This window comes from Oxyura jamaicensis, chromosome 7, assembly GCF_011077185.1.
Source record: "Oxyura jamaicensis isolate SHBP4307 breed ruddy duck chromosome 7, BPBGC_Ojam_1.0, whole genome shotgun sequence".
NCBI lineage: Eukaryota > Metazoa > Chordata > Aves > Anseriformes > Anatidae > Oxyura > Oxyura jamaicensis.
The window spans coordinates 12,085,799-12,113,480 of record NC_048899.1 but is presented as its reverse complement, the minus strand read 5'-3'; the positions used below and the strand labels follow the sequence as shown (position 1 = coordinate 12,113,480).

At 37.6% G+C, this 27,682-nt stretch overlaps 1 protein-coding gene across 1 annotated transcript in view; it reads left to right on the top strand.

The window, feature by feature from the left end:
- Positions 1–27,682, top strand: part of PDE11A (phosphodiesterase 11A) — a 145,268-nt gene that overhangs the window by 22,869 nt on the left and 94,717 nt on the right. Inside the window, exon 4 of the mRNA XM_035331421.1 lies at positions 4,128–4,286. Within this exon, the coding sequence (XP_035187312.1) occupies positions 4,128–4,286 (159 nt within the window). The remainder of the gene's footprint in view (positions 1–4,127; positions 4,287–27,682) is intronic.

The following is a 27,682-nucleotide window of genomic DNA, read 5'->3' as shown; positions in this document are numbered from 1 at the left end:
CAATATTAACGCTGGCAGAAGTAGTATTTTTGTTCACGTCTCCTTGCTCATTACTCTTCCCAAATGTCACTAAAGTGAAATTCCTGGCTGCTCTTCCACAAAAGTTTAGGGACAAAGTTTCACCTGACGTCTTGATTACTTCCATCTTTGTACCAAGTTCTTGATGAGGCTTGTCCCAATCTCTTCTTTTTTTTTTTCTAACTAAATGCATTAGCTTCTCTATAGTATGCTTATTGTACCTTTACTCTCCCTTCCAGAGATGTAATGTCCTTCTGCAAAAGGTAGTCCAGTTCTCTAGCATAAGTGAGCAATTTGATATCAATGAGAATATCACCAGAGCAGGTGACTGCATATCTGGGACTGAGGCTGTCTCCTCCAGGATCCCTGTGCCTCAATTCTTCTGCTGTAGACGTCCCAGCAAAAGATAGAAACAAGAAGCATCAAAAATCCACTTGAAAGAAAATGCAGCATAGCAGTAACAAAAAAAGACCTTGCCTTGATTTGATTCATTAAAAATAAACTTGCTATCCCAGGAGGCTTACCACAGCTGACAGGCTTGTTCTGATTGTGGTGGCGAGAGGACCAATGGGGATTTTTTACAGAGAAATTAGAATGTCGGTGTCTCTTGTCATGGACAGTGAGAAGTTTTCTCATACTGTGCGGTACTGCTGAGGGAGATGACTGCTGTATTTAACATGGTTGTTGTTGGGGAGAAGCCCATTATGTAGTGAGATGCTTCCAATGTGTGGGTTTGCCCCTTTTATGAAAGCACATCAAGTACCTTATGCTCACAGTATGTGCCTGGACCCAAACTGAAAGGTGATTGTTCGTCTTCATAAATGTAGAACTGAACCTGATCACTTCCTCATTTTACAGAATAAGGACCACAGGTGGGACAAACTTTGTGAACAAATGCAGCATCCAGAATAAGGATGGAATGTGACTTTCTACATACCTATAAAAAAGCATAACTTATCACTCTAGTTTGGGGTGTAAACATAAATTATTCTAGTTACAGAACTTGTAAGCAAGGGAGAAGCTTTTGACAGTGCCCTTTCCTGAGTAAATAAGGTTGTAAATTACAATTGGATTAAAATGCTTATTGTAGTGAACCTTGTTACTTAAACAAAAACTTTTAGTTAAACATAAATTTGCTCAATTTTTAATCTGACCTCTTTTGTCTTACAGTAATGTATCTATTTTTGAGTGCGCTAGATAAAGCAAATCCCAACTCACTCTTCAGTTTAACTCCTCCTTGAAGATTTCTTTTTTCTAAGGCTTACAATTAACAATGCTATTATTAGCCAAGGCTGCTTTTCAGTTCAGTTGTTCTCTATGTACTCTACTGAGTTTGTAAAAAGCAACACAGAGCAGGGTCTGTGTCTCTTCAGTAACACTAAGCATATCAATATTTCAGTCACAATAACTAATTCTAAATATTAGTTCAGACATTACCAGGAAGCAGTTGAAAAAAAGCTTAATTTATTCATTGATGAAGCCTACTGTGTGATAATTGCACTGCAGTTCACTTCTGGTGTATAAGTAGTGTGCCTTTCTAGACAGGTTTCTGTACAGTGCAGAACAGCTCAGCCTCTATTGAAGTTGATATCAAAGTGCACAAGAAGCATGCAGAAAGATCACAAGATCAGGCAGGTCTGGGCTCCTGATGTCGTTATTAAAAACCATTCATCATGGGGGTTCTGGTTCTCCTAAGGAAACTGTTAGGCACAAATAATTCGAGGGAATCTCATTGCCTTATCAAAGACTGCATATTAGTAATCTGCTCTTCTTGGAAGCAAAGGCTGTTAATATGCTTTAGAGGCAGAAATAGGTCTAAGGAAGAACAACAGACCCTAATGAAGTTATAGAATTAAAACAGGGAAAAAAGAATGGTATAATAGAACAGAATTAAGAGCTTGGTGTTCTGTGGCAAAAATGTTATATATGAATACCATGGTTGGTGTTAATCCCTTATGGTTAAAGGGTCTGAAAATTTTGCACAAAGGTATAAACTAAACAAATGTGTATATTTTGTTGAGTGAGTGCAGATCTGGATTTACTTCTAAATCAAGTCACTTCTAAGGTGACTAAAACAATGATTCTATAGCATCTGCAAAGAACAGATAGAAACAATGATAGAAGCAGATAGAAACAGATGTTTCTATAGCATCTGCAATCAGGGAAATAAAAGTAGGAGTGAGATTGCCAGGAAAAAGTCTGTCAACTTCTAGTGTCAGTAAAGAAAATGAATTCTCTCCCTTATCTCAATCAAATTTTATCTTAGATCAAGGACTATATGGATTATTCTTCCACCAGTGGATGCAAATGTACATGAATATTTCATAGCCAATATCGCCTAAACCTTTGGAAACAAAGCTCTTGCTTCCTGTAGAAGAGCTCAGTTTTCCTCAAGTTAGGGGAGCCAGAACTATCTGCAACATGAACGCTAACTTCACCCTGGAGGAACGGAGCTGCTGCCTGGAAATGGCAGAAATTCCATCCCTGGCTGATGGTTATTGAAGATGATCCTCTCCCATGTGGACTGGAGATGCTGTTAGCACTACCTCTTCTGAACTACACAGGCTTCTTTGAGACACCGATTTGCAGTTTGCGTAGTGCGGTTCCAGAGCAGAATGGATTTCTGTATATCACCATGTTTTTAAAGGAAGTTTAGTTCAGTTTCCCTTAGCTTTTGTCAATCTATAATGAAAGTCATTTTCTCTTAGTATTTGAGTCTTGCTCTGAGCCTTTTTTTTTTTCTTACTTTAAACGTTATTGTGCTTAAGAAAAACAAACTGTTTAATGGTCGAAAGTACTATAATTTCCCCTTACTCTTCTGGTAAGCATAGAAAGCTGTATGAAGGGATATTTAATACATCTTTTAAACACTTCTTTTGTTTGTTTATATGGTAATCTTTCTCCAGTGGCAACTAGCTGTGTGGATCCTGCAGAGGAAGCTTAAACTGTAAATCCAGGCAATATGCATAGCCATGTCTTCATCTACGCTATACACTGAGAAATGTACTGGCGTAAGGGGGCTTTTTAAAATTGGACATTCCTATACTTAGATTTCCAGAAGGAACTGAGGTTTTTATTGCATTTCTGTGAAAAAGCATTTTTACCCAATAGTAATATTTGCTATTGTAGCAAGCCTTGTCTGTTTTACTAAATTTAAAGTTCAGCAGGCAGAGAAGTAGGGCCACCAAGCGTCTCCATCTGCTTGATGGAGAAATCACAGGCATCTACAAAATATAGATGTGAAACAGCAGCATGGTCTAACATGTATGAGCATATATGATCACATTACTAATTCTAGATATCAGTCTTTGCTGGATGTCATTCAATAAGTGTTCCAAAAAGTAATGGCACTTCTTTAAAGTGATAACATTTGTTCTGAAGATGTCATGTTGTTGCCCTACGTGTATTTTTGCCATTTCTAACTGGTTATAAAGATGGTAGTTTGTCATCCTTGTTTACATTTTACTACATTCTGAAATTCCTACACGTATTAAAGCACCTGTTTTTTCATTAAGGCATGAGGCACTACTTCTAGTATTTTAAGGTAAAATGGCTTATGTGAGTTGCTCCAAATCAGTGTGTTAAATCTCAAGCGAGGACTATCTATACGCAACTTATTTTTTTAAATATTTTTTTAATGTATTAGACTTAGTAGTTCTTGCTATTAAGACTCTACATCTAACCCCAAAGCCATTCAGATACTGTACTATATGTGCAATGCTCTGACTCCACATGAAAGAGGAGTGGCAACAAAAGGTATGAACCAGTGCTAGTTTTAATAGATTAGATTGTGCTGAAATTTAATGTCTCGTTTTAATGAGAGGCAAGCATTTATTTAATCCTTTTTCTTAAGGTAGAAATGTGAGACTTTACATAATTGCACTCACAATGCGTTGTATTGATCCTCTTAGAAAGAAATGCTGATTTTTATTATATATATTTTTTAGTATCTTAACTGAAGAAAAACAGCTAATAGAGGATAAGGTAAAAACACAGATGCAACAGCATAACTACTCTATAAGACATTGAGGAAAATAAAGTACTTTGCTACCTGAAGAAAACTCAGATGTATGACATGCACATTAATACTTCCTTATTTTCTTTTGAAGGATCGGCGCTTTAATGATGAGATTGACAAACTCACTGGATACAAGACCAAGTCACTCTTATGCATGCCCATAAGAAACAGTGATGGAGAAATTATTGGCGTTGCCCAAGCAATAAATAAGACTCCTGGAGGTGCCCCCTTTTCTGATGATGATGAAAAAGTAAGACTGCCTTTTTCTGTTTTCTATCTTTAATATTAATAGCTTGGCAGGGAGACTCTTCTAGAGGTACTTATTGCAGGTGTTATGAGTATAATGAGTACATCTTCTAGACTTTGTAATTGGGTTGTAATTAGTTAATTTCTCAGATACCTTACCACCACAGCATTTTATTGATGTACAATTTGTTTCTTCCTTTTTGTCCCTATTAAAGGGGAGGGAAGGGCTGATGTTAGTACTTATTTTCTACGTCCAGCTTGTGTCTTGATTTTTTTTTTTATCATTCCAGGTTACCTGTCTTTACTTAAACCTGCTAATGATTTTAATGCTTTCTCAACTCTCAAAAAAAAAAAAGTCAGTAGGCCTAATGTCTTAAGATGTTATTGCAACAGTAATGCAGAAAAGCTGATTCTTGTTTCAGGAGACCTGAACTTGATGTTGTACTATTATCACTTTTTTTCCTGATCTCTTGTTTAAAAATAACATTGGCTTCCATGTTAGCTGAACCACTTAGTATGCTCTGCTAACCTCAGATTAAGCTAGGTCTGACACTGAAGAATCACTTTGCATCCCTCTTAAATTAAATCTTAATCATTCTGAATTTTAGCTTCCTTACACGTCTTGGAGTTTGTTACTTATTTGTGTTTGAAAACACCTATCTGCATGGGTGTCTATCGACCAGCCCTTCATTATGTAGCCTGTTTCGTGTAGGTTAAGTTTTTGCAGATGGTATCTTGCTGTGTAGAAGCTAGAGTTTCAAAGGCCTAACCTCTAACATACTTAGAAGTTATGAATTAAGTTTAAGGGCTCAGGGAAAATAAGTAGTCATTGTGGGATAGTTCAGAAAACTAAGATCTTAAGTTATATTTAGAAGGAAAGACTAAGAACTTTAGTACCAAGGCATTCTATATAGATGTTAATGCATATACACCCCCTATTATAAGAATAATACCTTATGTGCTTTCTGGCTTAAGTAGATTCAGTTCATAAAGAAATGAAACATGAAGAGGGCAATTGACGTAAGGAAGAACTTGTACCTCCAATAGAGGAGATATTAGGTGCTGATTCATAATTACATTGGTAAAAGTTCTTGCTTTAGGTTTAGATTACTTTTTTGTCATCCTGTAAATATTTTATGAAGATCAGGTACACTGAGGAGTTGTAACAGATATGGGGTAGTAGTCCTTGTGTTAATGTTTAAGTGCTTAACATAAGAAGTACAGGTCTTAACATAAAATATGCATCTGTTCAATAAATGCAGCGGATCTTGCATATGAAACTTCAGTTTACCACTTCATAAAATTCATGTGGACTTCCCATGAAGCAAACTTTAATAGGAAAACTTCAGAGCTGACTCTTGAATAAAGTTAGTCAAGGAATTAATTTTTGTTTAAGCAATAGTTTCCCTTTTTATATAGGTACTCTTTCAATAGAATATTTGGTGAAAAAATTCAGTAGAACAAATACAATTTTCTGTTTGTAAAGAAAGCCACAGCATGTTTATCATCACTGAATATTTACTTTTCTTTTTTGAAATACCTGTAAGAATAAGTTTATAGGGAAAACTATTATAAAGAAAATTCTAAGGTTTCTGACTTAAAATCATCACCTTCTCTTCATGTTTTCCATGGGATAAATGCCTGTAGCATTTACTAAAACTTTAATGGAGATCATATGTTTACCCTGTTGTTATCACAGAACATAGAAGGCTTCCAAGTGCCTATGAAAGGATAAAGAGGACAGAAAAGGGAAAAGAGGTGTTTATAAAGTTAGAACTGGCGAGTAAAGGGAGGTCAAGTATCAGAATAGAGGGAACAGCAAGGATTGAATTTAAAGGTAGGGAAAACAGGAAATGGTGCTGGTGAATGCAGAGAGCAGAGAGGGGAAAATGAGAATGAAGGTTGTTGTTGTTTAAAAAAAGAGAAAAGTAAGGTAGGTCAGCAAGCTGTGGAGAAACAGAATAGCAATTCCATCTGACTAGGAAAGAGAAATAGAGTATCTTTCAAGCTTGTACTGGGACTACACACTTCTGTTTATATTAACATTGTATTGAATCTCATTTTTGTAGAAGTGTAGGTAGAGGCAGACTTGGCTCCTGAAAGCTTCTTATGTTGATTCAAAAACAGTTAATACTTGATAGAGAGACCTTGTTGGTGTATTTTGTACGTGTTGACATTTCTGTGCTATGATGAAAAGAGGTGTTACATAATGCCTGTTGGAAAGGAAAATCCTACCTCACTGGTTCATCTAAGTAGATAATCCTTAGAATCAAGATTGTATGACGTAAATGAAAGGCATTATAAAGCTAAACTAACAGTTTATGAATTTTTAAACAGCTTGTGAAATATTACACAAATCAAACTTGTCTTCTATAGAAAATATTTTAATTATATTTTAAGTACTTCTTGAAGTTGCTGTTATATCTCTATTTTTACCTGTTATATCTACAGCGATAAATTTAGGGCATAGTCCAGAGCCATTTAATAGTTGTTGGAAACAAAGGTTTGGTGAGAATAGTCTTACAAAGATTCATATTCTTAATGTCTGTTAATAGCACCTGGTTTGTGTAGTGGGAATAATTCAAAATGGATTGTCTTTTTTGAAATTTCACTACATGAAGGAGCTTTTTTGCAGCCCTGGTGGGAAAATCCTTGCCAAGTGAAATACTGTGTACACTAAATTTGAGAGAGTAGAGGACTAATGATTATTTTATACCTCCTATTAGTTATCAGATTCCTTCCAATAGAAACAGTTATAAGCAAATTTCTTTATATTAGGTAGATTATTTAACATAGCACATACTTGCTAACAAGTGGGGATCTTCAAGCAGTTATTCTTAGCAATACCTACTTACATGTGAAGAGCTAGCTTGTTTGCTGTGTACCCTCATATGCTTTTGGTGTTTTTCCTAAATCTTTCATTTTTATATTGTGATCTGTTGTGCTCATGAGCTGTCTGTTAACTTCTTGTTAAGCTTCAGTTTCTCATTGACCTAGCCGTTTGAACTGGAGGTGAAAGATTAGACTTGTAGCTGGTTTATCATATTCTTATTTAAAGCACATTCAACAAATAAAAGGAGTGAAGTGTAAGTTAGGCCAAGGGCAAGAATGCATGTGGTATGACAGACTAATAATTCAGACAACTCACTCCCCAGTTATTCTGAGGTATTATATATGAGCTTTAAAAACTATTTTGTTAAAGCCAAGTAGCTGGGGTTATCATTGACACAAATATTAATATTTTAAAACTGAAAAATTACACGGGCAATGTTAATTGCAGTATGTGTATTTGACATCCTCCTTTGGTTAATACTTTCTTCTAACTACGTATTGAGTAAACAAGGAAGAAATTCAGTTCTGTCTCTGGCAGTATCAACTACTGTGGTACCATGTTAAAGGTAACTTCTCTTACATGAGAATTTTTTCTGTGAAGATAACTCTTCCTGTTTCTGCAAAGTGTCTGTGTAATTGATGGTGCATAGTACAAATAACTTCACAAAATAACTGTCAATTTTCAGTTGCTACTTCAGACATCTGAAAAGACCCTGTACTTTTAAAATATTTGCTTTTGAGTTGCTTTTGATTCTTGAAAATATTGATGTGGCATATGGATGTATTAACATACAAATCTGGCAGTGCATGCTACAATAGGTAGTCGAATGCATATTAAAGAAATGAGAAATTAGACCCTCTCTAAATATACCCGTTATATAGGCACAAAGTATACTAATAAAGTGCAGAAAAAAGTATCTTGTTCAAAGTGTTGCTTTTATCTTCTATACATATCATCTTTGATAATACATTTGATTATCATATGTTCAACAAGCAAAACAACTGTAAATGTGAGTTGTGTATTACATAAACATGTTTATGTAAATATTTGATGGCAGTTCAGAGGTGGTGCTGTTTGCTTCCATTCACTGGCTACAAAGAGTATGCAAAATCAGCAAGTTTTCCATACCTTGATTGCATCTCTCTTCTTGACTAGTCACTTATACCAGTGTTATAATTAGAAACCGGTGCATTAAAACTCTTCAAGAATATATTAAATGAGCTCTCACATGTAGAGTTTATAGAAAAATAAATGAGAATGTAAACACTGTTCTGCCCTGTAACAGATTTCAGATTTAATGAGGCTCAGCAGTCTGTGCTGTTCTTTTTAAACCTGTGCTTTTAAGCTTCTTTCCTCCCCGTTAAGAGGGAAGAACACATGCTAGAAATGCACGGTTTATCACTGGGAAGCCAAATGAGGCACTTCCAGGAGAAGGTCTTGCAGGATGAGCACTTTAATGATGATATCAGCAAAGGTGGATGTAAGGAAAGGGGGCAAGTGAAAACTAGGAGGAAGAAAAATGGGAAATCCCTTCCAAAACAATGAAAGGAAAGATCTGCCTGGTTGCTAAGGTGGTTCATGCAAAAAAGTCTGATAACTTAGCTAGCAAATGAAAAAAGCCCAGCTTTACATTGACATTATAATTTCTGACAAGTAGCATGTGTGAGTTAGAAAATGAAAAAATAATAAACTGCCCCTACTCTCCCTACCCCTGAGCTATCTCAAACAAATCTCAGTATCAAATAAGTATGTCTTCTGTTTGAAGTGTATTTCTATACTCAATATTATGTGAAGCAATTAAAATAATTTGTTGCTGTTTTTTACAAAGCTACAAGACTATTCTATAATGAAATGTCACTTGGGGGCACTAGTGTCTTGAGTCAATAGGAAACAAAGAATTATGTTTTCAATTAGAATTAAGTAGATACAAGCATCACTTTGTGTTCTTTTTAGTTATTTTCTGGAAGTTAAGAGCAAATAAAATATTTAAGATTTGGGGAGTTTTTAATGCTCCCAAGCTGTAACCAAGTTTGTATTTTGCAATATGTAGAATGGGAGAGTATTAGATTTCAGAGCTTTTGTAGTTTTGTTTTTCATGGCAAACTTTCAGGGTTTTTTATATCTCTGACCACAGTGTTAATAACATAGCACTACTAAGTTAATTTCCTCCATGTAATGATTGGTTTCCAATTGCCAAATAAACTCTTCTCCCTTTTGGTATAAGGGATACTCCAGCCATTTCATTGATTAAGAACAAAACTAGATCTGACAGGCACTGGCATGAGAGAAAATGCTGTCTCACCGTGAGTTTTGCCTCCCGAGTGTCAATGGCTTGGTTAACCAGACTGATGTAGAGATTTCTACTTTGAGACAGACAGTAAGTAATAGAATAGAAGCTATTGCCTTATTACATTATGTTATGTAACTGGTAACTCTTCAAAAAAATATATATTTTTACGTATATTTTACAAATGGGGACACCTGTTCATCTGCAATCTGTATACAGGAAGATTGGGAGGGGGAAAAAAAAAAAAAAAAAAAAATTGAAAAGAATTGTGCAGCCTGTGTGTATTCCCTGAAGAGTCCTGAAGAGTCATTAAGTATTTGTGCTGTTTGCTGGTGAGTCATACTTGTTCCAGGGCTGGTGAGAAACTCAACCTAGCAAGATCTTGACAGTCTGTGGTTTAGATTATTGTATGCCCTTTAGAGCCCTCTGAGATGTGGTGCCAAAACAAATGTAATCCTCCATCAGAGCTTTAACAAGCAGCAGCTCCACCATCCCTTAAACTGGTGTCCTTGTTTGCTCTGGCATCCTCCTAGCCTGAAAAAAATGAATCAACTGCAGGAAAATTGCACAGGGGCAGCTAGTCTGAATTAAATCCTGCTTGACTTAATGAAAGGCAATAGTTTGAATGCAGCAAGATCCTTCCTAGGAGGGGGAAGAAGAACTAGATTGGTTGTCTGTGCTCTGTGGGTATTTTTCTTAAGAGCTATATTACCAAACTCCAGGATTCAGCTAGTGAACTTTGTGGTTTGGGGGGCCTTGAAGATACTGTTCTTGCATGCTCCATCATTTCTAGTTCTTACATTCCTAATAACAGCTCAGTGAGTCTAAATTGCCCAATTTAATGTGATGTTCTTAGTATTAGCTAAGGCCAAAATATATTCTATGCTGGGGCTACTATAATGATGAGTGACTTGCAGAAATTTTGCTCTACCTGCTAATTTGCCTTCTGTGAATTTTTACATGATGGGCTTAAAGTCATGCTGGGAGGTGATTATCTCTAAGTCAGTTAGGACTGCTTCTTTACCATATGGTAGTAATCAACTGTAAATAAAAATGCCAGGAGAGGGAATGATTCAGAGCAGGCTGACATCTGACTTGTGACAACAGTGCATCCAGCTCTGAATATGAAGAATATCACCTAAAAATTACTTTGAATGCACTAGAAAGGAACGTAAGAAACAAATTGGCTAAAGAATCTTTTTGCATGTTTTGTACATTCAGTTGTGATGATCTTGGCCTTGAATGCTCCTGCTAACCTCTGCCTTGGTTCTCTGATAAATCAGCATGGCAGTGAGACTCTAAAGTCTATTATTTAAAATTAGCATAATTCTCTAAGGCATCATGTGGACTGTATCTCATTGCATGATATGAATTTGCTGAAAGAAGGCAGAAAATAACAAAGACATTTGAAGGATGAAGGTGCTGGAGCGCTACAACTATCTGGGAAAACTCTAATGGTCTATTAGGCACAGTTCTTGAAAGTACTTCCTACACAAATCTAAATTAAAATAAATCACAGTAACTGAATTTTCTTACTGGGGGAGTTTAAAACAATTTGTCACTAGAACATTGATTTTTATCAGGGCAGCTTCACATCACTGGTTTGTAACCAACAGCACCAAGTGACTTCAGTGACTTGTGAATGGACTTCTGTCTTGTATACATTGCCATACTTTGGGTTAATGGAGAATGCTTAGTTTTCTTTTTAATTATATATATATATAAACCTCTAAATGTGCTTTAATTTATGTCTCAATATCTTTGTTTTGAGACTGGCAGTTAATATTTGGACATCTTCATCTCTGAGGAAGGGAACATTTAAGATGTGTTACTGATATTTTAGTGAAATATTTAATTTTCAAATATAGATGTGTATCCCTATGCTTGGGCTACTTTGCTGTACGTGTTTATGGTATGTAGTACACTAAAGCCTTAATACCTGTTAGAGACCTTTAGGTGCTATCATCAAGCAAATATGCTGTCAAATTTGGCTTCAGGAAGGATTTTTCTACAGAATAGCTCGGTGAAGCTTGTCTTGCTCCATAGGGAGAGTGGGGAAGGTATCTGGATTCTCCCTGCAATTGCCACCAGGAATCTGAGCCTGTTGGTTTTTCCTGTATTTCCTGTGCTTGTATCTTAATACAGAGACTTGGACAAATAAGTACTTTTTTATCCCCTGTAAACCTGGACTGTGATTTGGCTAATGTGTTTGTAGCATTTGATTTGGAGGCTGTCTCAAAGCCCACACTGAATAGAAGAATCTCTGCTGACTTCATGGGCTGTTTAAACACTTTGTACTTCTGCTTTAGGAGTTTGTCACTAAATGCAGACCCTCAAGTTTGTTCTATGAAGCTTAAATTCACTTATGCCAGAGCACTAATGAAACAAGCTGAAGATCAGTTTTGGCTTCTGTGTCCTTCCATGACTCCAAAAGGCTAAACACAATTTGTGGTAGACCGTTGATTAAACAAATCAAACATATTTATTCACTAGATATAAAGATGACTGCTTAATTGATCTCATGAACATTCATTTGAAAGGCAGAAAAACTGAGAGATGCTTAAAGGTCAGCATCTCCTTCAAGTTAAGTTCCCCCTCCCAAGTTGTTTTGTCAGCTGTCCAGTATGAAGATGCCTCTGAATTTAAATATATATATATATCAGATTTAGGAATAGTTGTCACTCCTGGAAACCAAGCCACACAGAGAGCTGTAAGACAGAATGTTTTGACATTGACATGTGTTTCTTTCCACATTGGACCTCAGCTCTACAAGAACTGTGCCAAACGTCAAGATAGTGCAGGAACTGCTGATTTTCTTTGTTGGAAGTTATATGTGGGTTATGTTAAATCCCACAGTGGACATGTTGGTTCATCTTCAGATCTCCTTTAGAACAATTTTTTCAAGCTGATTAGAGAATTACCAAGGCAGTGTTGTACTGGTTATGTTATCAGCATTCACAACTGTGTAAGGACTGAAGATCAAGTATTTCTTTAAAATGCAGAGCCATGGAGAGCCCCGAGCCACCTACAGGCTGGTGGTGGTGGTAGGCAGTGTCATATGGCCTGGTCTAAGGTTCTGTTCCTTATTCTGTTTGGCAGGTTGTGGAAGCAGCCTAACTGATTTCCTAGAAAATCAGCACTTCTCTTCAGATGACATTAAATATTTGAGTCTACTGCCATGTTTAATAATATAAACATATTATTGCTTTCATTCATTCTTAGGTCAGTATAGGTCACTTGACCAAAAACAACACTTACAAAGATTTTGATTCACCATGTCCCTGTTTGGCAAAACTTCAGAGAATTTGAGGATAAAAGATCTATTAGAGAAATCACATTTCTTTACTTATGAAATATTCAGTTGTACATTGGTTCTAAATCCTACTAAGACATTTGGGTCTTCCTGTAGATTCTGAAGCATAAAAATGCCCTGGAGCTTGTGCCGTTTTCCCCTTTCTTTGATACTTGCAAGGGATTGAAGCAGGCATAGAGAAAGGGGTCCAGATTTCTTGTGAAGTCTGTTTACAAGTAGAAGACTAGTAATGTAACTACATGCAGTGACTATAGACTTTTACCTTTGTACATCCGTACTGCACTCTTCAAATGAGTGGTGGAATGGCCTAACGTTTTCAACAGCACGCCCCAAAGCCAAGAGTTGTGTGGTTCTGATGGTAACCTTCAGACACTTCAGTAACCAGGAAGTGTAATGTTCTAGTTATTGTATTTACAGACTATTACTTTTGCCTTTCTTAATAAATAGTATACTAATAGAATTTTAACTGATAAAATGTCTTCAATGCCAAAGCAAGAATAATACAAGGAGTCAGGTTAGAATTTAGCCTGGTTCATCTGTCAGCCTGCCACCAAACAGTGTGAGAGCTATGATGTGTGTTACGGTATAACTCCTAGATACTTCCTACTTAATGAATTGACAAGAAGCAGTTTTTGGTTTGTGTGGCTTTTTTATGCCTCCCCCCCCCCCCCCAGTCACATTACTGAAGGAATAAGATTTTTACCTTCATCTGAAAAACTCCCTTAAACCAGCTAAATTATTTTTGATCAAACAGCCCATTAGAAAAACCTCATTTGCCTGAAGTTGAACTTGTGTTGGGACACAGGTATGGAAACGTGTAAAAGGGAACCTTTCTGGTCTGCGGCTGGTACATCCTTCATTTCTTACAATTACTCGAGATGTGCCCTGTGGGCCAAATGGGATGACCTTGTCCCTCGTGAGGTGCTTTTTCTGAACTTCTGTCAGTCTATTCAGTTCTCCATAATAGCTGTTCTTCATGATAAATTTAAGGGCTGATATACTCTAGAAAATAGCATTTCACATCTCCTGTGAATTGCTTATCTTTCCTGAAGCAGAATGAAATGTTCGTACAGCACTTCCTGCCATCAAAAGTATTTCCCCCTGGAATAGAGATGCTGAGCCTGTCTGTAGCTATAGATTACATGATGAGATATTGAAAACTGCTTAGCAAATCCTTTTTCTAAAAATTAAATCAACCTCTGACCTTCAGCATGTTCTTACAAGCTTCGTATGAAACTGTAATTAAAACAGTATTCTGTCATTCTGGCACTGACTCACAGTATGCCCCTGGGCAAATCACTTAGGCTCTCTTCTGAGGCCTAATGCTAAAAATGGCATTAGGTGGTTCCATACTTAATGTCTACTTTTTTTCCTTTTTATGAAGTAAGAATACTTAAAATTAAATGATTTTCCCCTCTCATTAAACTTTGCCACAGCTTTTGAAGTCTTGCTGAATGTTTTTCTTATGCAGGGACAGTAATCTGGACAGGTCTGGTTAGAAAACAAAAAAGAAAAAAGCAAACACTTCAGCTGTTTAATACTCTCAGCTTTATATGTTCCCATCTTTGTGCAAATTGCGCAGACCTATCTTCGGTGACTTGTTTGTGAAAGTGTAACTAGCCTGAAGTTGGTGAACTCCTGACTGTATGTGAGAAGGAACTCTGTGTTCCTCCACACTCTTTGCTATTGCCAGCCAGAGAAACCACTGCTTGCAGACCCAGAAGTTGGAGTATTTAAGCAACAACATGGAGTGTTCAGGAATGTATCTATTTGGAAAATTGTTTCATTTCTGTCACCACAAGTGAATAAAACTCATGCCCCCTTCCTTCATAGGAACGTAAGAAAAGATTTGCCTCCTCAAGCGAAAGGACTCTCTAACCCAGTGACCCTTCTTGTCAGCTGTTCAGAGGAGATGCCTTGGATGAGGCAAGCATGGGGTAGTATTTCTCTGTTACTCCACTGGTTTTCCATGGTTTGCAGCTCATGGCCAGATGTGGTATCTTTTTGTATTCATTACTACCCAAGGGATTTTCATTACTACCCAAGAGATTTTCCACTCAGGAATATAGTTGGGTATTTCTCAAAGCAAGCTAAACTTTTAGCTTTCAAAACACCTTGCATATCATGGAGGAGCCCATACCTGATACTCATTAATTTCACATTATTCCTCCTTGCTTTGCTTTTAGTTAACACAGTGAAGAGTTGCTCCCTATTCATTTTCATGCCAATTGTTTTGCCCTAAAAATCTTCAGCTTTGAAAAGAAAAGCTGTTAAGTTCCCACCTGGAGCAGCAGTTGTCCCTGCAGTGAGTCGTTTGCTTTGCAGGAGCAGTGTCTGCTCCTCTAAGGCCTGGGCAGTCAGTGCCTTCAGTCTGCTGTGACAGCACTTCCCCTGGCTGGAGAAGCAGGAAAGATTTAAACCACTTTTGTGCATGCTCCAGCCTGAAAATAAAGTGCCATATTTTTTCCATAATGTTCTGGGCATTCTTATCAGTCTTCGCTGCATATTGGCATTTTGATGCCGCTGCATCACAGAAACATAAGGTTTTTTTCATCATCCAACCTGGTTGGTCTGCTTTGCTCTGACTGTTAATTTTGGCAAAAACTGTTGTTGTTCTTATGAAAGATTCCAGAGCTCTCTGAATCGTGGTGGATATTGGGAAGTGTGTTATTAATAAAAGACCTTAGAACAAAGCATGATAAATATGTCAGGTCACCAGTGAAAGTTAGTCAACAAGGATAACGATAATTATGCAGCAAGAGTATGTGTTGCAGACTGGAGCTGACTAGAAATATGAAAGCTGAAGTAGTTTAACCAATTAAGATAATGATTTCACCACTCTTGCCTAGCTGCCAAACGCTACACTGCCGTTAATATTATGATATTTTTTTCAGTTGGACCATTGTTATAGGTGTCACAGATAACTAAGCTGCATTGTTTGGAATCATGAGCAGTGGTCGGATTTCAGCAAGGCAATTATGCAGTACAGTTGGCTAACCCCTAACAGAGTAATCAAACTGTGTTTAGAACAGTATTTCCTGTGAACAGCACAGTGATACTGGCAGGGGCACCAGGAAGAACACTCAATTTAACACTGCTTTGTGGAAGCTATGAGTAAGCACCTTGTCAACTCAGCCTGTGGGGAAGCCTTTTACTTAAAGTATTTATCCCTCTACATTTTTAGCAAAGTGAAAAGTGTTGATACTGGCAGCTCTCAAGCCTTACATCTTTGGGCTGAACTTGACATGAATTTAACCTCTGTTAATTTGCTGGCAATTTGCTGTCCATGTGGTAGCACTGAATGAATAAAAACAAATCTTGTTTTTTCTTTCTTGTTGGGAGAAGAAAAGTCTTTTGCTGTGTAAAAATGGACTAGCGGAATTTTGCAATGCTGGTGTCATGGTTACAAGACAAATTCAATGATAATAGCTCTCTGGCATGATAATAGCTCTCCAGTGTTGTGGCATGCATTCTCACCAAAAGATGAGTGGAAATACCCTGGAGCTGTGGCAGATAGGGCCCACGTGTAGGGCAGCGCGGTAGGGACCAAATAGGAGGCAAGTGCAGAGCAGTGACGCTTGCAGAGGTCTGAGACCTGAGGGTGTCCTAGTTGCCATTTCCTCAGTGTAATGGTTTTGATGAATTTGTGGTGGTGGTGTAATGTGGTGAAGGGACAAGGGGCAGAGTCTAAGTTGTCCATCTTTATCAGTGTTGTGATGATATGTTACATCAACTAAAAAAATAAAAAAGGTAAGTGAAGACTGATGAATGCGTTTTCACTGGTGTATGAATGTAGGATGAATGTGTGTTCCTTGGCGTCAACGGGATGTCCTGCAGGACAGCAGGTCTGGGTGTTGCAGTTGGGGCTGGAGTAGCCCTACAGCTTATCCAACAGAGCAGAAGTGTTGTGAATATGATGCTTCCTTCTACTCAGGGAAAGAGGCTTCGAAAGATGGAAGACTGCCAAGATATCACCATAAACACAGTCTGAATTTTCATTTTCTATCACACAGTAGAAAACATGTTTAGTGGTTAGCGGGGTGCTCTGTGTTTGCTTTCATGCCTGAATCACAAGGGTTTATAATCTGCAATAGGCAGGGTTAGTAGGGCTTCTCCTACAACTCAAGAAGTAAAGTTGTCAGCATTTGGTCCTGTATGTCCAGAAGTTCCCGTTCTCAGTAATGGCTGAGACTGTTGCTACTCGACTGGCTGGACAAAGCAGCTGAAATGTAGCTGCAGTCTTGCTGTAGTCACAAGCAGGGTGAACTCTGATCTCTATGCTCTTAAGCAGCATTGAATAATGCTGTGAATCAGGGAGTTCTCAAAACTTGACAAAGCAGCAGGCGATGTAGATGGCTTGTAACAGCTGAAGCCTGCCTGCAGAAGTGTTAAACCAGCAGGCTGGCGAGAAGTTTCTCACTAACAGAGGAACTGAATATTCTATCTAATTGAAGTTTTGGAACAATATGCAATGTAGAGACTGTAATTTTCCTTAAAAGCAGAAAGATGTTCTCTGTTTCTGTGTGATCTCATGAATATCTGACAAAACCCAACCGCTGAGTGGTAAACTATGAACTGCTTGGGCTGGCAGCAACTGTTTACAGTTGAAAGCATTTTATTTTTCTGAAGTGGGCTTTGGAAAAGCACTTTAAGCAGGGAGCAGAGGCCATTCCAGTGAGATGTGAAAAGGTGTCCAGCATCATCACAGCTTGTAGAAGTGGGGGCTGGAGCTCATTCCACATGCTCAGCTGTTAGTGTTATGAGATTTTTGGAATAATAAAGAAAGGATATTTTGTTTTTGTGTGTGTGTGTGTGTTTTTTTTTCCTCAAGCTATTACAGCTTCTCACATTCTATAAAAATTAAGGTTCATTTCTAGAGGAGATATAGAGGAAAAGAATAGTAGGAAACTTATAAGTCTGTATACTGTTTTGTTTAGGTAGGATTTGGTGTGTGCTAAAAGAAATTTTTCCACTCACAAATTACTTAGTAATTGTCTTTGCTGATGTAATACTGAATTAGTACATCCTGAACATAAAGAGAAAATATTTCAATTATTGCTTCATCAGGTACTTAGACTTTTAATGATAACTGAACTAGAGATGAATAACTTGGATTGTTGATTCTAATTCAATTAGTTAATTTGCATGGCCTTCTGTTTTGCTTCTGCTGTCAGTTTTGTGGATTTTATGATAATAGATATGTCAAGTCATACTAAGGACTATTTTTACTTATATATAAAGATTAATTTAGATGTGAGATGCTTTAGTAGCATGTGATGTTGAAGCTGGAAATATCTAACTGCTTAAAAATATCCGTGAGACCGTGAGATGCTGTTTTAAACACAACCTGCTTTTCTGGGATTGTTGCTGTAATTCTGCAGTGAAGTTAATCAGTATGTTTTTATGTGAGTGACTATTAAAGGCATGAAAATCAGTACCAGGAGCAATAAACAACATCGGGTATCCAGATGCATCTTCCACAGCAGCAGAGTTATAGCAGGAGGACTGTTAGGTTACGTTGCGTTTTGCTTTTAATGGAGTTACTTTGCATAAACTTTTCTCTTGACACTTTAATTTTTTGAGTTGATCCAGTGTTCTGCTTCATCTGGAGGACAGAGAGAGCCCTGTGCCTGCTGGGTGGCTGCCGCTGGGAGTGGCTGTTGCTGTACCCAATGGATGGTACAGCTCTTACATCCCCACTAGGCTGGCCCTGGAACTGCTGAGTTAGCACTTGCTTAGACTTACTCTTCTGATTAGTATTGTTGCATTAGAGCTGCAAATTGCTGCCCAGTCACTTTTACTTGCAGCTATTTCTATCATCAAGAGCACAAACAGCCCGATTGCAGAAGTGCGGATATGAAAGTGCAGATATGAACAACTCGTGCCTCTCCTTCCTGTGCCACTGTGATTGTGATACTGAGTAAAAGGAATGTGTAACTACACAGCAGTGCCTTCCAAAGGTGTGCTGTGCTCTTTCCTTAGCTTGCTGTTTCTGGCATATTCAGCACTTCCCTAGCCCACTCTCACTGCTGCCACATGGCTGCCAGCCACTGGGTGCTCCAGTGGTTTCTCCTTGCCGTTGGGTTCCACCAATGCCCTGGTAAATTTTGCTGTGCTGACATGCACGTCTCGTTCAGATGACAACTGCAGAGGCCTCTCCTTTCCTCCCACAATACTGAAGAAGCAGAGTTAGTTCTCTAAAACCGTGCACTTCTCTGACACAGAAAAGCAAATGAGATTTTTTTTTTTTTTTTTGCTCTGTAGTTTGTCAGCAACTGACTTACTATATGGGGTTGATTTTTATACCCTTATGTGTGAATTACTGAGAAGTCAGCTAATGTAGACTGAGATACTCAAAACAAGGAACTGCCAGAACTGGGCACCTTTACCAACTGCATTCAGAGCTTTCCACAGGCAGTGCTTGCTTAGAGCAATATTTTGCTGTTTGATCTCCTGTGATTTTTGTTGCATTGCTTCAGACCTTATTTGCTTCCCATTTTTCAGTCTTCTGAAGACGACGAGATGAGGATGCGATCAGATCCAAAAATGGACTCAGAGACCCCAAGCAGCAAGACTTCTGTGTACTTCAGGCATCTTCATTGAAAATAGCCTTATGGCTGCCTGATCCAAGAAATGCCTTAAATTCAATAGCTACCTCAGTGTTCATCTAGTTATCCAGCCTCTCTGCATGAGTGAGGCTCCAGTCTGGCAATGTTATCAATTTTAAAAAAATAAACAATTTATCCTTTATTAGATACTAAGAATAACTAAACATTTTCCAACAGGATAATTGTTCAATTACTTACGCATCTAAAATATGATAAATCTGTAAGATGAAATTTTCCATGCTAGATTTTCTCCTTGGGCAGAAACTTTAGTATTTTGCCTTTTTTCTTTTAACCTAGACAAAATACATTTTTCTCTTAAACTATTTTTAAAAGCCTATCCCTCATCAAGCTCTTGCACACCAAAGTTCTGGAACTTGACATTTGGCTGGGAGCTGGGGTGTGAATGGCTGCATATATGTATGTCATAGCTACTGCAAGGAGCCCAGTGCTGTCTGTGTGGGGCTTGGGGGGAGGGAGGAACTTTGCTGTTCTGCTTTCTAGCTTGTGGATCACTCTACAGGTCTTTAAAAGTTCTCCCCCTTCAACAGCTGTATCATCCTTATTAAATAAGCATTATACCCTGGTGCTTTATATGAAGCTGGCTTTCCCTCCGTGAATTCCCTTTTATCCCATTGCTTTTATCCTTTTGCTTATGTCTGTTTTTACTCTACACTTCACACAGATGTGTGTAGTTGTGAAAGGGGGGGATTCGTGATGGGCTTGCTGTTTAGCAAAGACCAGTGTGTATTGCTTCTCGCTCTGACTGAAACATGGTGGTGGCAGACAAGGTCCTTCCATAAAATCTCTTGGTGTTACAAGCGCTTGTGTGTGTTCATTAGACTTCAGACCAGTGAAAAATGCTACTGAGGGTTATTGTAAGCTAGCACTGTTTGTCATATAGTGCTGTATGTGACATGGTGTCTGTCTCCAATTTCTAGTATAACTGGAAATGCATATAAGGGTTTATATAGAATATACTATGTTCCCAATGCATCATTCGCAGATAGGAACAACTGCATTAATTTGATCTGTATTTTTATCTGATTTATTGTATATAATGTACAAGTTACTATATCATTTCTTTTGAGCCTTTTTAAAGCATTTTAATCATTTTATTTTAGTATTGTTTATAATTTTTCTTTGTGTTGCTGTTGTATCTCTGCTTGAATTTGATTCTTATTCATGTAGTACTACTTTAATTTATCTCTGTAGTACAAAGGGATCTTCCTACTCATTGTTTTTCTTGTTTCACTGATTGTAGTCATACTAAAACCCAAAAGAAGCAATGCAAATGGAAGGTATGTTACATTTAAAAAAAAACAAATTTTGGGCATGATATCTAATGAAATAAAGGAAAGACACATAAAAAGAAAAATCTAGAGTATGGGGAAAGCATGAAAGTAGTGACTTTGTAAGACAGATCAGCAGAAGGACAGTTCACTTATTAAAAGCAGAAACCAGAGAAGAGAGAGGATCCACCAGACACCAAGAACAGAAACGGTCTTGATTATAGGAGCAGTTGTGAAAAGTGTATATGACAGCATCTGGGGTACAGGTTGAGAGCACAGGACAACAGTCTTCTGCTTGCTGGTCTAAATAATAGCATAGCTGAAGGGCTTGTTATAAATTCTATAATGTGCAGGGGGAAGGAATGTCATGAGTGGAGACCTGTGAGCAACCATGATATGAGTTGACTCATATATAGGGAAACTTCAGTTAGAGAAAAACTGTCTTGAAATCACAGGCAAAGCCATAGGAGTTTTAGTAAGATAATGTTTTTGCTTTCACACCCATTTAAGAGGTTCAATTGGTAATAACATTAATCCACTTAAAACTTCTTGGAAATATTTAGAAGAAATATTTAGAAATATGGTTAGGATCAAATGTAACTTAGTCACTTTTTTCCTTGTCATGTTGTGGTCAGGACTAATGCTTTCAGAAGATATTTGTCATGATGCTGAGTGAGAAAATCCTTCAGGGTAGTTGATTCTTTGAACTTGAGTATTAACAAACTTATTTGTAACACATTCTGCTGTCTGACCTTTCATCACTCAGCACAAGTTGTCTGTAACAGTTAATGTTCAGACAAGTGGCAAAAACAACTCATGCAAGTTTATGAAATTCTGCAGGAAGTCACCTTTTCATTCTGTCATTTTGTATGTGGCTGACAGCTTTGGTTACCAGAACGCTAATGCCTTCTCCAGGGCCCAGGTTTCTTTTCTTTGTAGAGATGAGAACACCTCCTGTCCTTGGTTAAGTTAGACTTTTTTTTTTTTAAAAAAAAAAAACAACCTTACGTGCATATGAGAGGGAGGGAGGTAAAATAGTAGTAAAAAAGAGCCAATTTATAAGTCAAAGATATGCTTAACTAGGTTGTCCATGTGATCTTGTACATTATATCATGTTTAAAGGAACAAAATAAAAGGCTATAGTTCTGATATGGAACCTAACGTATTTTTAAGACCCTTGAATATGTTTTTTTGTTGTTGGTTAAACAGGTAAAACTGTTTAGGAAATACTACCAATAATGTACTTGTTTTTTGGGCAGAAATGGGAAGACTGCCATTTATCTCGTAGAGCCCCCAGCTTATCTTGTGTTGTTTCTTCACTTTGACCTATTGCTTTTAGCCCCACCACATTTCCTCCTGCCAAAGATTGCTGCAAGGAGATCCTGAAGGTAATGCTGTGCTCAGACATAATCACTGTGTCCATACAGGATTCTTAGCCTACACCTGAATGCCAGGAAGTGCTCCATATTTCTCCAGATATGCTCTAGGCAAAACTCGCTGGTCAACCACAACTATGGAATCTAGGCTTTGAACCTTGGCACGAGTTTAACCATGGTGGCACTTGAACTGGGTCTGGCATGGGGTGGTGAGGCTTCATTTCAGGGCATCACACCTCCTCCTTGGGTGCTCACTGTGTGCAAGTTCCAAGCCAAACCCATAAATAAAGATATGGTGTGCTTCGAGTTATCATTAATGTGTGCTGCTCTTGAACAGTCCTAAATGAAATTCTGGAAATGAAATTGAATGTTATGACTTCTCTTTAGGAAATCATATGCAATACATTGACTGACTTAAGTAAATATTTATCTTCACTTAAGAAGCTAACAGAAGCAGCAATCCTAATGAGAAAAAAAAATAAATACAAGTGTTATGGGGATAAAAGGCTCAACATATTTAGGCATATTAGTTTATCTTTTCTTTGAAGAGTATATCCTTTATTTCACGTCTGTATACTTTCATCTAGAAGCCCCATTGATGAGCACTGTAGGTGTTGTACAAGCAGTGAGCAGAAGGCAGCTGCTTCTGCAAAGAGAGGGTAGGAAGTATTACAAAAATGATAGATGGGATGTCATAAATACGTGTCTGCTGACCTTTTAGTAGGCTTCAGAAGACCTTTTGGACACTTTATGGGAATTTAATTTTTGTGCTGTATAAATTTTTCAGCTGAAATCAGGCCATGTAAATGTGAAGGGAAAAAGAGAAAAGTCATGTAATAGCAGTCATAACTGAGAAATTGTAGAGGTGGCAAACTCTTCATCTCCAAGAACGAGACCAGGGTTTTGTATTGGACTGGCTCAGATAATCGCAGGATAGTACAATCAGGCCACATGGTGGATCTAGTCTCACCAGGGACAGAATGAGAAATAGGTGGCTGAATTTGCATTAATGCAGTTGTATATTAGTGGGTAAAATACAATAGAAGGGTCTGATACAGTGTTTGAGATTCTTTCTCAGATCTATCCAAAGCATGCTATATGTTTTCCTTATGTTTTAATGGGGCAAAAAAAAAAGTATTTTGATGGATTTCCTGTATTAGACAGGTAATGTTTTCAAGATGGTCTCTTTAAAACTGGTTGTTTGGAATACTTTTTTTTTCTGGAGCATGTTTGGTAAACTTGTTTTCAGTTCATATTGTTGGATCAGCATACCGTAATACATTATTGCAAACTTGTTGCCATACCATATAGTTATTTGTGATTGGCATTTATGTATTCTGGAGTGTGGATGTGGGAAAAAGTTCTTCCTTTCTTTTGTGGAGGCATGGGGATTCTTTTGGCAGGAGCTTTTCTGAGACTCCAGACAAAAATAACTGGTCTTTTGTAAAAGGAAAAAATGGCATTCTTGATGAATTTAACCTTGTTATCAGTATTAGTAAAGTGTAATAATATATGCCTGTGCAGTACTGAGTCATAGAAATACAAACCCTAATGAGAACTCAGGATTAAATCTATTTACACTGTGAATTAGACTTTAATATTTCACTATCATTTGTTATCCTTTCTTATAGTATGTGTTTTGAGTGAAAGATTTTAATGTTTTTAAATTAGTGAGGGGGAATGAATAGGTCTTCCTCTATAAGGTTGTTAATAAAGCCGTAATAATAACTAAAATTGTATTCAGGGTATCGTGCAACCTAGTGTTATAAAATAACTAGATTTATAGCGGGGGGTTGGGGGGTAGTACAAGTGGTTTTGAGTGCTTGTAAACCTCATTAACAAATGGCCTATTTACTTGTAATTTTCACCAACTTCAGAGCATACCAACTATAGCATTTGGTTCAAATCTTCAGTCCTTAGCTGAGAATCGATTGTGCCAGGCAGAATCTTTATACCTAGAGGCCATTTTAAACTTTCAAGATTATTTGGTAATCTGGAGGTCATCACAGTCTTTAGTAGACATTAGAACAGTCAAACTCAGAAATTCCAGCTTATCGCCACTTCTCTGGGCTGCCTCTGCAGTCTGGAACAGCTCCAAATGCCACCTTGCACTCTGTCCTACCTGCAGTTCTCACCCATGCATGTCTGCCTTCCACCTTCTATGACTTACAGGGAAGAGGAGATGTGGTTCCATGAGTTGGGACCGGAGGAGAAAAGGTCAGGATTTTTCCTCTTTAACTAAAAATCCTTCACTTTAATTTGTAGGGAGCAGTCCATTACTGAGAAACACAACTTATTTTCCACATGAGATTTTAAGTCTGTGTCTTTAATGCTGTTGAATTAGGACCCCAATTGTATTTTGTATTGTACAATATAACAACAATAATTGGGTTCAATACTATTAGCCAGTTGTATTAGCAGCTGTCAGAATGGGCAGCAGCCCACATCCAAAGAGCTCTCAGACACTCAGATTATAGACTTCCACACAGCTGGAAGTAAATGAATGTGTTGTTCTGCAGCATAGCTGAAATCAAGGGACATTTTATGCACGATGACTCACACCATAAAACAATCACAACACTGTTCTTATATCTAAAACAAGGAGAGTGCCTTTCATGGGCTAATGGAATAGTAAGTGCATTATAAATGTGCATACTGGTATAGTCAAGTGTTGGGCTGAGCCTTCTTAAAGTTAGTAGCTTTGATCACAAGACGTTTCATTTTTGATAGCCATTTGAAGCAATTAAGCTCCTTTATGGAATGGAAGAGACAATCAGCAGATGTACTCAAGCTGATGTGCGCTTGTCGCAGTGCAAAATGTGAGTGTTCATGTGGAACATACTTTGAGAAGCTCTGTGTGACTTACAGAAATAAGGTTTGTGGGCACATGTTAGTGAGAAGAAGCATGGCCCTGGGTAAGACAAGACAAAAGTTGTTGTGTTTTTTTTTGTCTGAAGGCTAACTCAGGGTCTGTATTTGGAGCAAAAAAAGTACTTATTTATGGCTTCATTTAAAGTTACGAGACTTAATACATTGTTTATATAAAATAATGCTGCTTTGAAGCAACTAGTTCTATTTTTAACAGGAACCACTTGCAGTCACAGTTCTGCTAAATGGGTGAAAAACATAATGTTCAAAAAATCAAAATTCAGTGCTTCTATCAAAAGAAATTTGTACCTGCTATCTCAGTATTTAATTTTTTCCTGATGAAGAATACCTTCTCAATTAAACAAGTCCTCTCCAAGGTCCTGTGTTTGAAGAAAACTCCCCAAACACATGTTCCTAGAATCTGCAGAAGTGTCTGTACTATCTATTCATGTTTTAGCTGTAGTAGCTGTTCGTGTCGTTTAGTTTCAGAAAGCCAAAACCATGAGATGACTGGCTGCTGCCCCTTCACATTTCTTCTGCACTTAGGGAACACACCAAATAAGCACAAAGTATCAGCTTGCTACTTGTATTATTAGTGTAATGCTGTTCCCATTTTCAATCTTCATACAGTGTGTGGGAAGGGAAAGATATTTTTTTTCCTATAACTAAGAATTACTTACAAATTTAAGCATAGCCTTTTTTTTTTTTTTTTTTTTTTCCAAGAATGTCAGTGCAGGCTGAACACATCAGTAGGAAATTGATTTTATATTCAAAATGAAGCTTCATGGGTATTTATGTTTAATGCAGTTAGTCTCCTAGCTCTAGTGTAGCTGCTGGTAATATGCTAAGAGGATGTTTAGTTAAGGAAGGAAGTGTAAGACTTGTCATCTCAAACACATCAGTGCAGGATGACTGTGAAATTCCGCTTTCGGTACACATGTCCACATACTGGGCAGAGTTCTGGCACAGAAACTCATGGTTTCAATTTTCTTTGAGTTTCTGGCACTTCATTTAGCAGCTGTTACCATCTGAGGAGACCTTAGAGACATGCCATGGCTACTCAGAGTCCCAGAGAAGGGAAATGTTACTGCTCCTTCTCACCTGCAAGTGGATAGGTCTAGCACTTCTGAGGCTGGAGGCTATAATCCACAGTGGTAACTAACAGTGAAAACAGACAATAATTGTCCAGTGACTTGGCAGTTCCTCTGTATGGAACAACTGGAGGAGAAAGAAATAGCTTATCGGGGTAATGGAGAAAAAATGCATCATTCTTACTGATGGCTTTATCAGTGAGGAAGTTTTCAAGTTTGTCAGAGATACGGGAACAGAGGCAAAATCTATTCTTCAGTGAAGATTGTTTGGGAAATGAAAATGTTTTGTTCCCTGTCCTCTTGTGGTGCTTTAACAGTACTTCAAAAATCTTGCAGTGACTTACATTTAGGTGCAGTGGCTCCCAGTAACCTTCCAGGTCAGCGGTAGAGCCGAGAAAGAAACCACAACTCCGTTTACTTCTTTGTATCCTGACCACTGGAACTAATTCTCTCTCCTATTAATAAGAGGAAATAACTGTATGATGTTCACAATGTGAACTGGTAACTTGGGCTCAGAAGTACAGTTCACATGAGTAAAAGTGGATTGTAGAAATCATTTCAAAGAAACGCACCAAACTGATTTTAATTCACTGAGGATCTGGGACAGGAGCTTTATGAGGTATAAACTTGCTCTTAGCTTTCTCAAAAAAAAAAAAAAAAGTTAGTTTAGCACAACAATGGTCTAGGTCAGCTTGTGATACTTGCATTTCATCTTCTTGTGTGTATTTGAACAGCCAGATACCGAAATAAAAATGTTTGTTGAACCAGAAGGTAGCACCTTTAAAGGCAGAAAAGCAGTGCTTTTAGGAAAACAAATGAGTACAGCAGCACTTGGAAAAATTAGTTACTACCTCGTGTATGTGTCCATATTGCTATGAGAGGAATAACCCTGAATTTCTCGTGTATGGAGCTGCCAAATTATTTGGGCCACGTAACACCCAAGTTAATGTCTTTTAATGTGTTTTCTTGTGATACCATACACCAAGATGACTTTTTTTTTTACTGCAGTCTACATAATGCTTTCTGCTGTTCAAGTGTGAATGCTGAAGGATTTAGAAGATGCAACACTTTCCTCATTTATCTTTGTATGCAGTGTAAAGTTTTACTTTTAAAGAATGACGTTTTTTACTTCATTCATATAATCATTATAAAATACAGATGACAAACTTACCCATCCTTGAAATATCACATTTAAATGCAGCAGCCAGATATTCTTTCCAATGCTGTTGATGGTCCTGTGATAAATGTGGAGGTGGCCATTAAATGATGCGCTGTATTGCTCTTGCTCTCTCCTACTTGAGAGGCTACAAAATCTCCTTGTTCTAGGTTCAACCTGCCCGGTTTTCTGAAACACAGTATTTCCATGAGGTGAGGATACAGAATCTCTCTCCTATTCAGGTATTTTATTAAAAAAATAAAATCTAGTATAAGCCACAGGAAACCTGTAACATCAGGCAGACCTCAAGAATAATGGTCAAGGAAGATTTCGCAATACTGTGGGGTGGGAAGTGAAACTGTGTTGAATGACATAGAATAGCAAATGTTACATCCATTCTTCTCATCTGTGAACTCTGTGAAATGCACAGATCTACTGAAATTGAACACTGTAGAAGTTAAAATTACTGTTTACTCCTGTTTTTCTTTATTTTGGTGTAATACTAGTGAAATCATCACTAATAAATTTTTGCTGTGAGGTAGCTGTAAGCAACACAGTTACAATATGAAAATAAGTGTT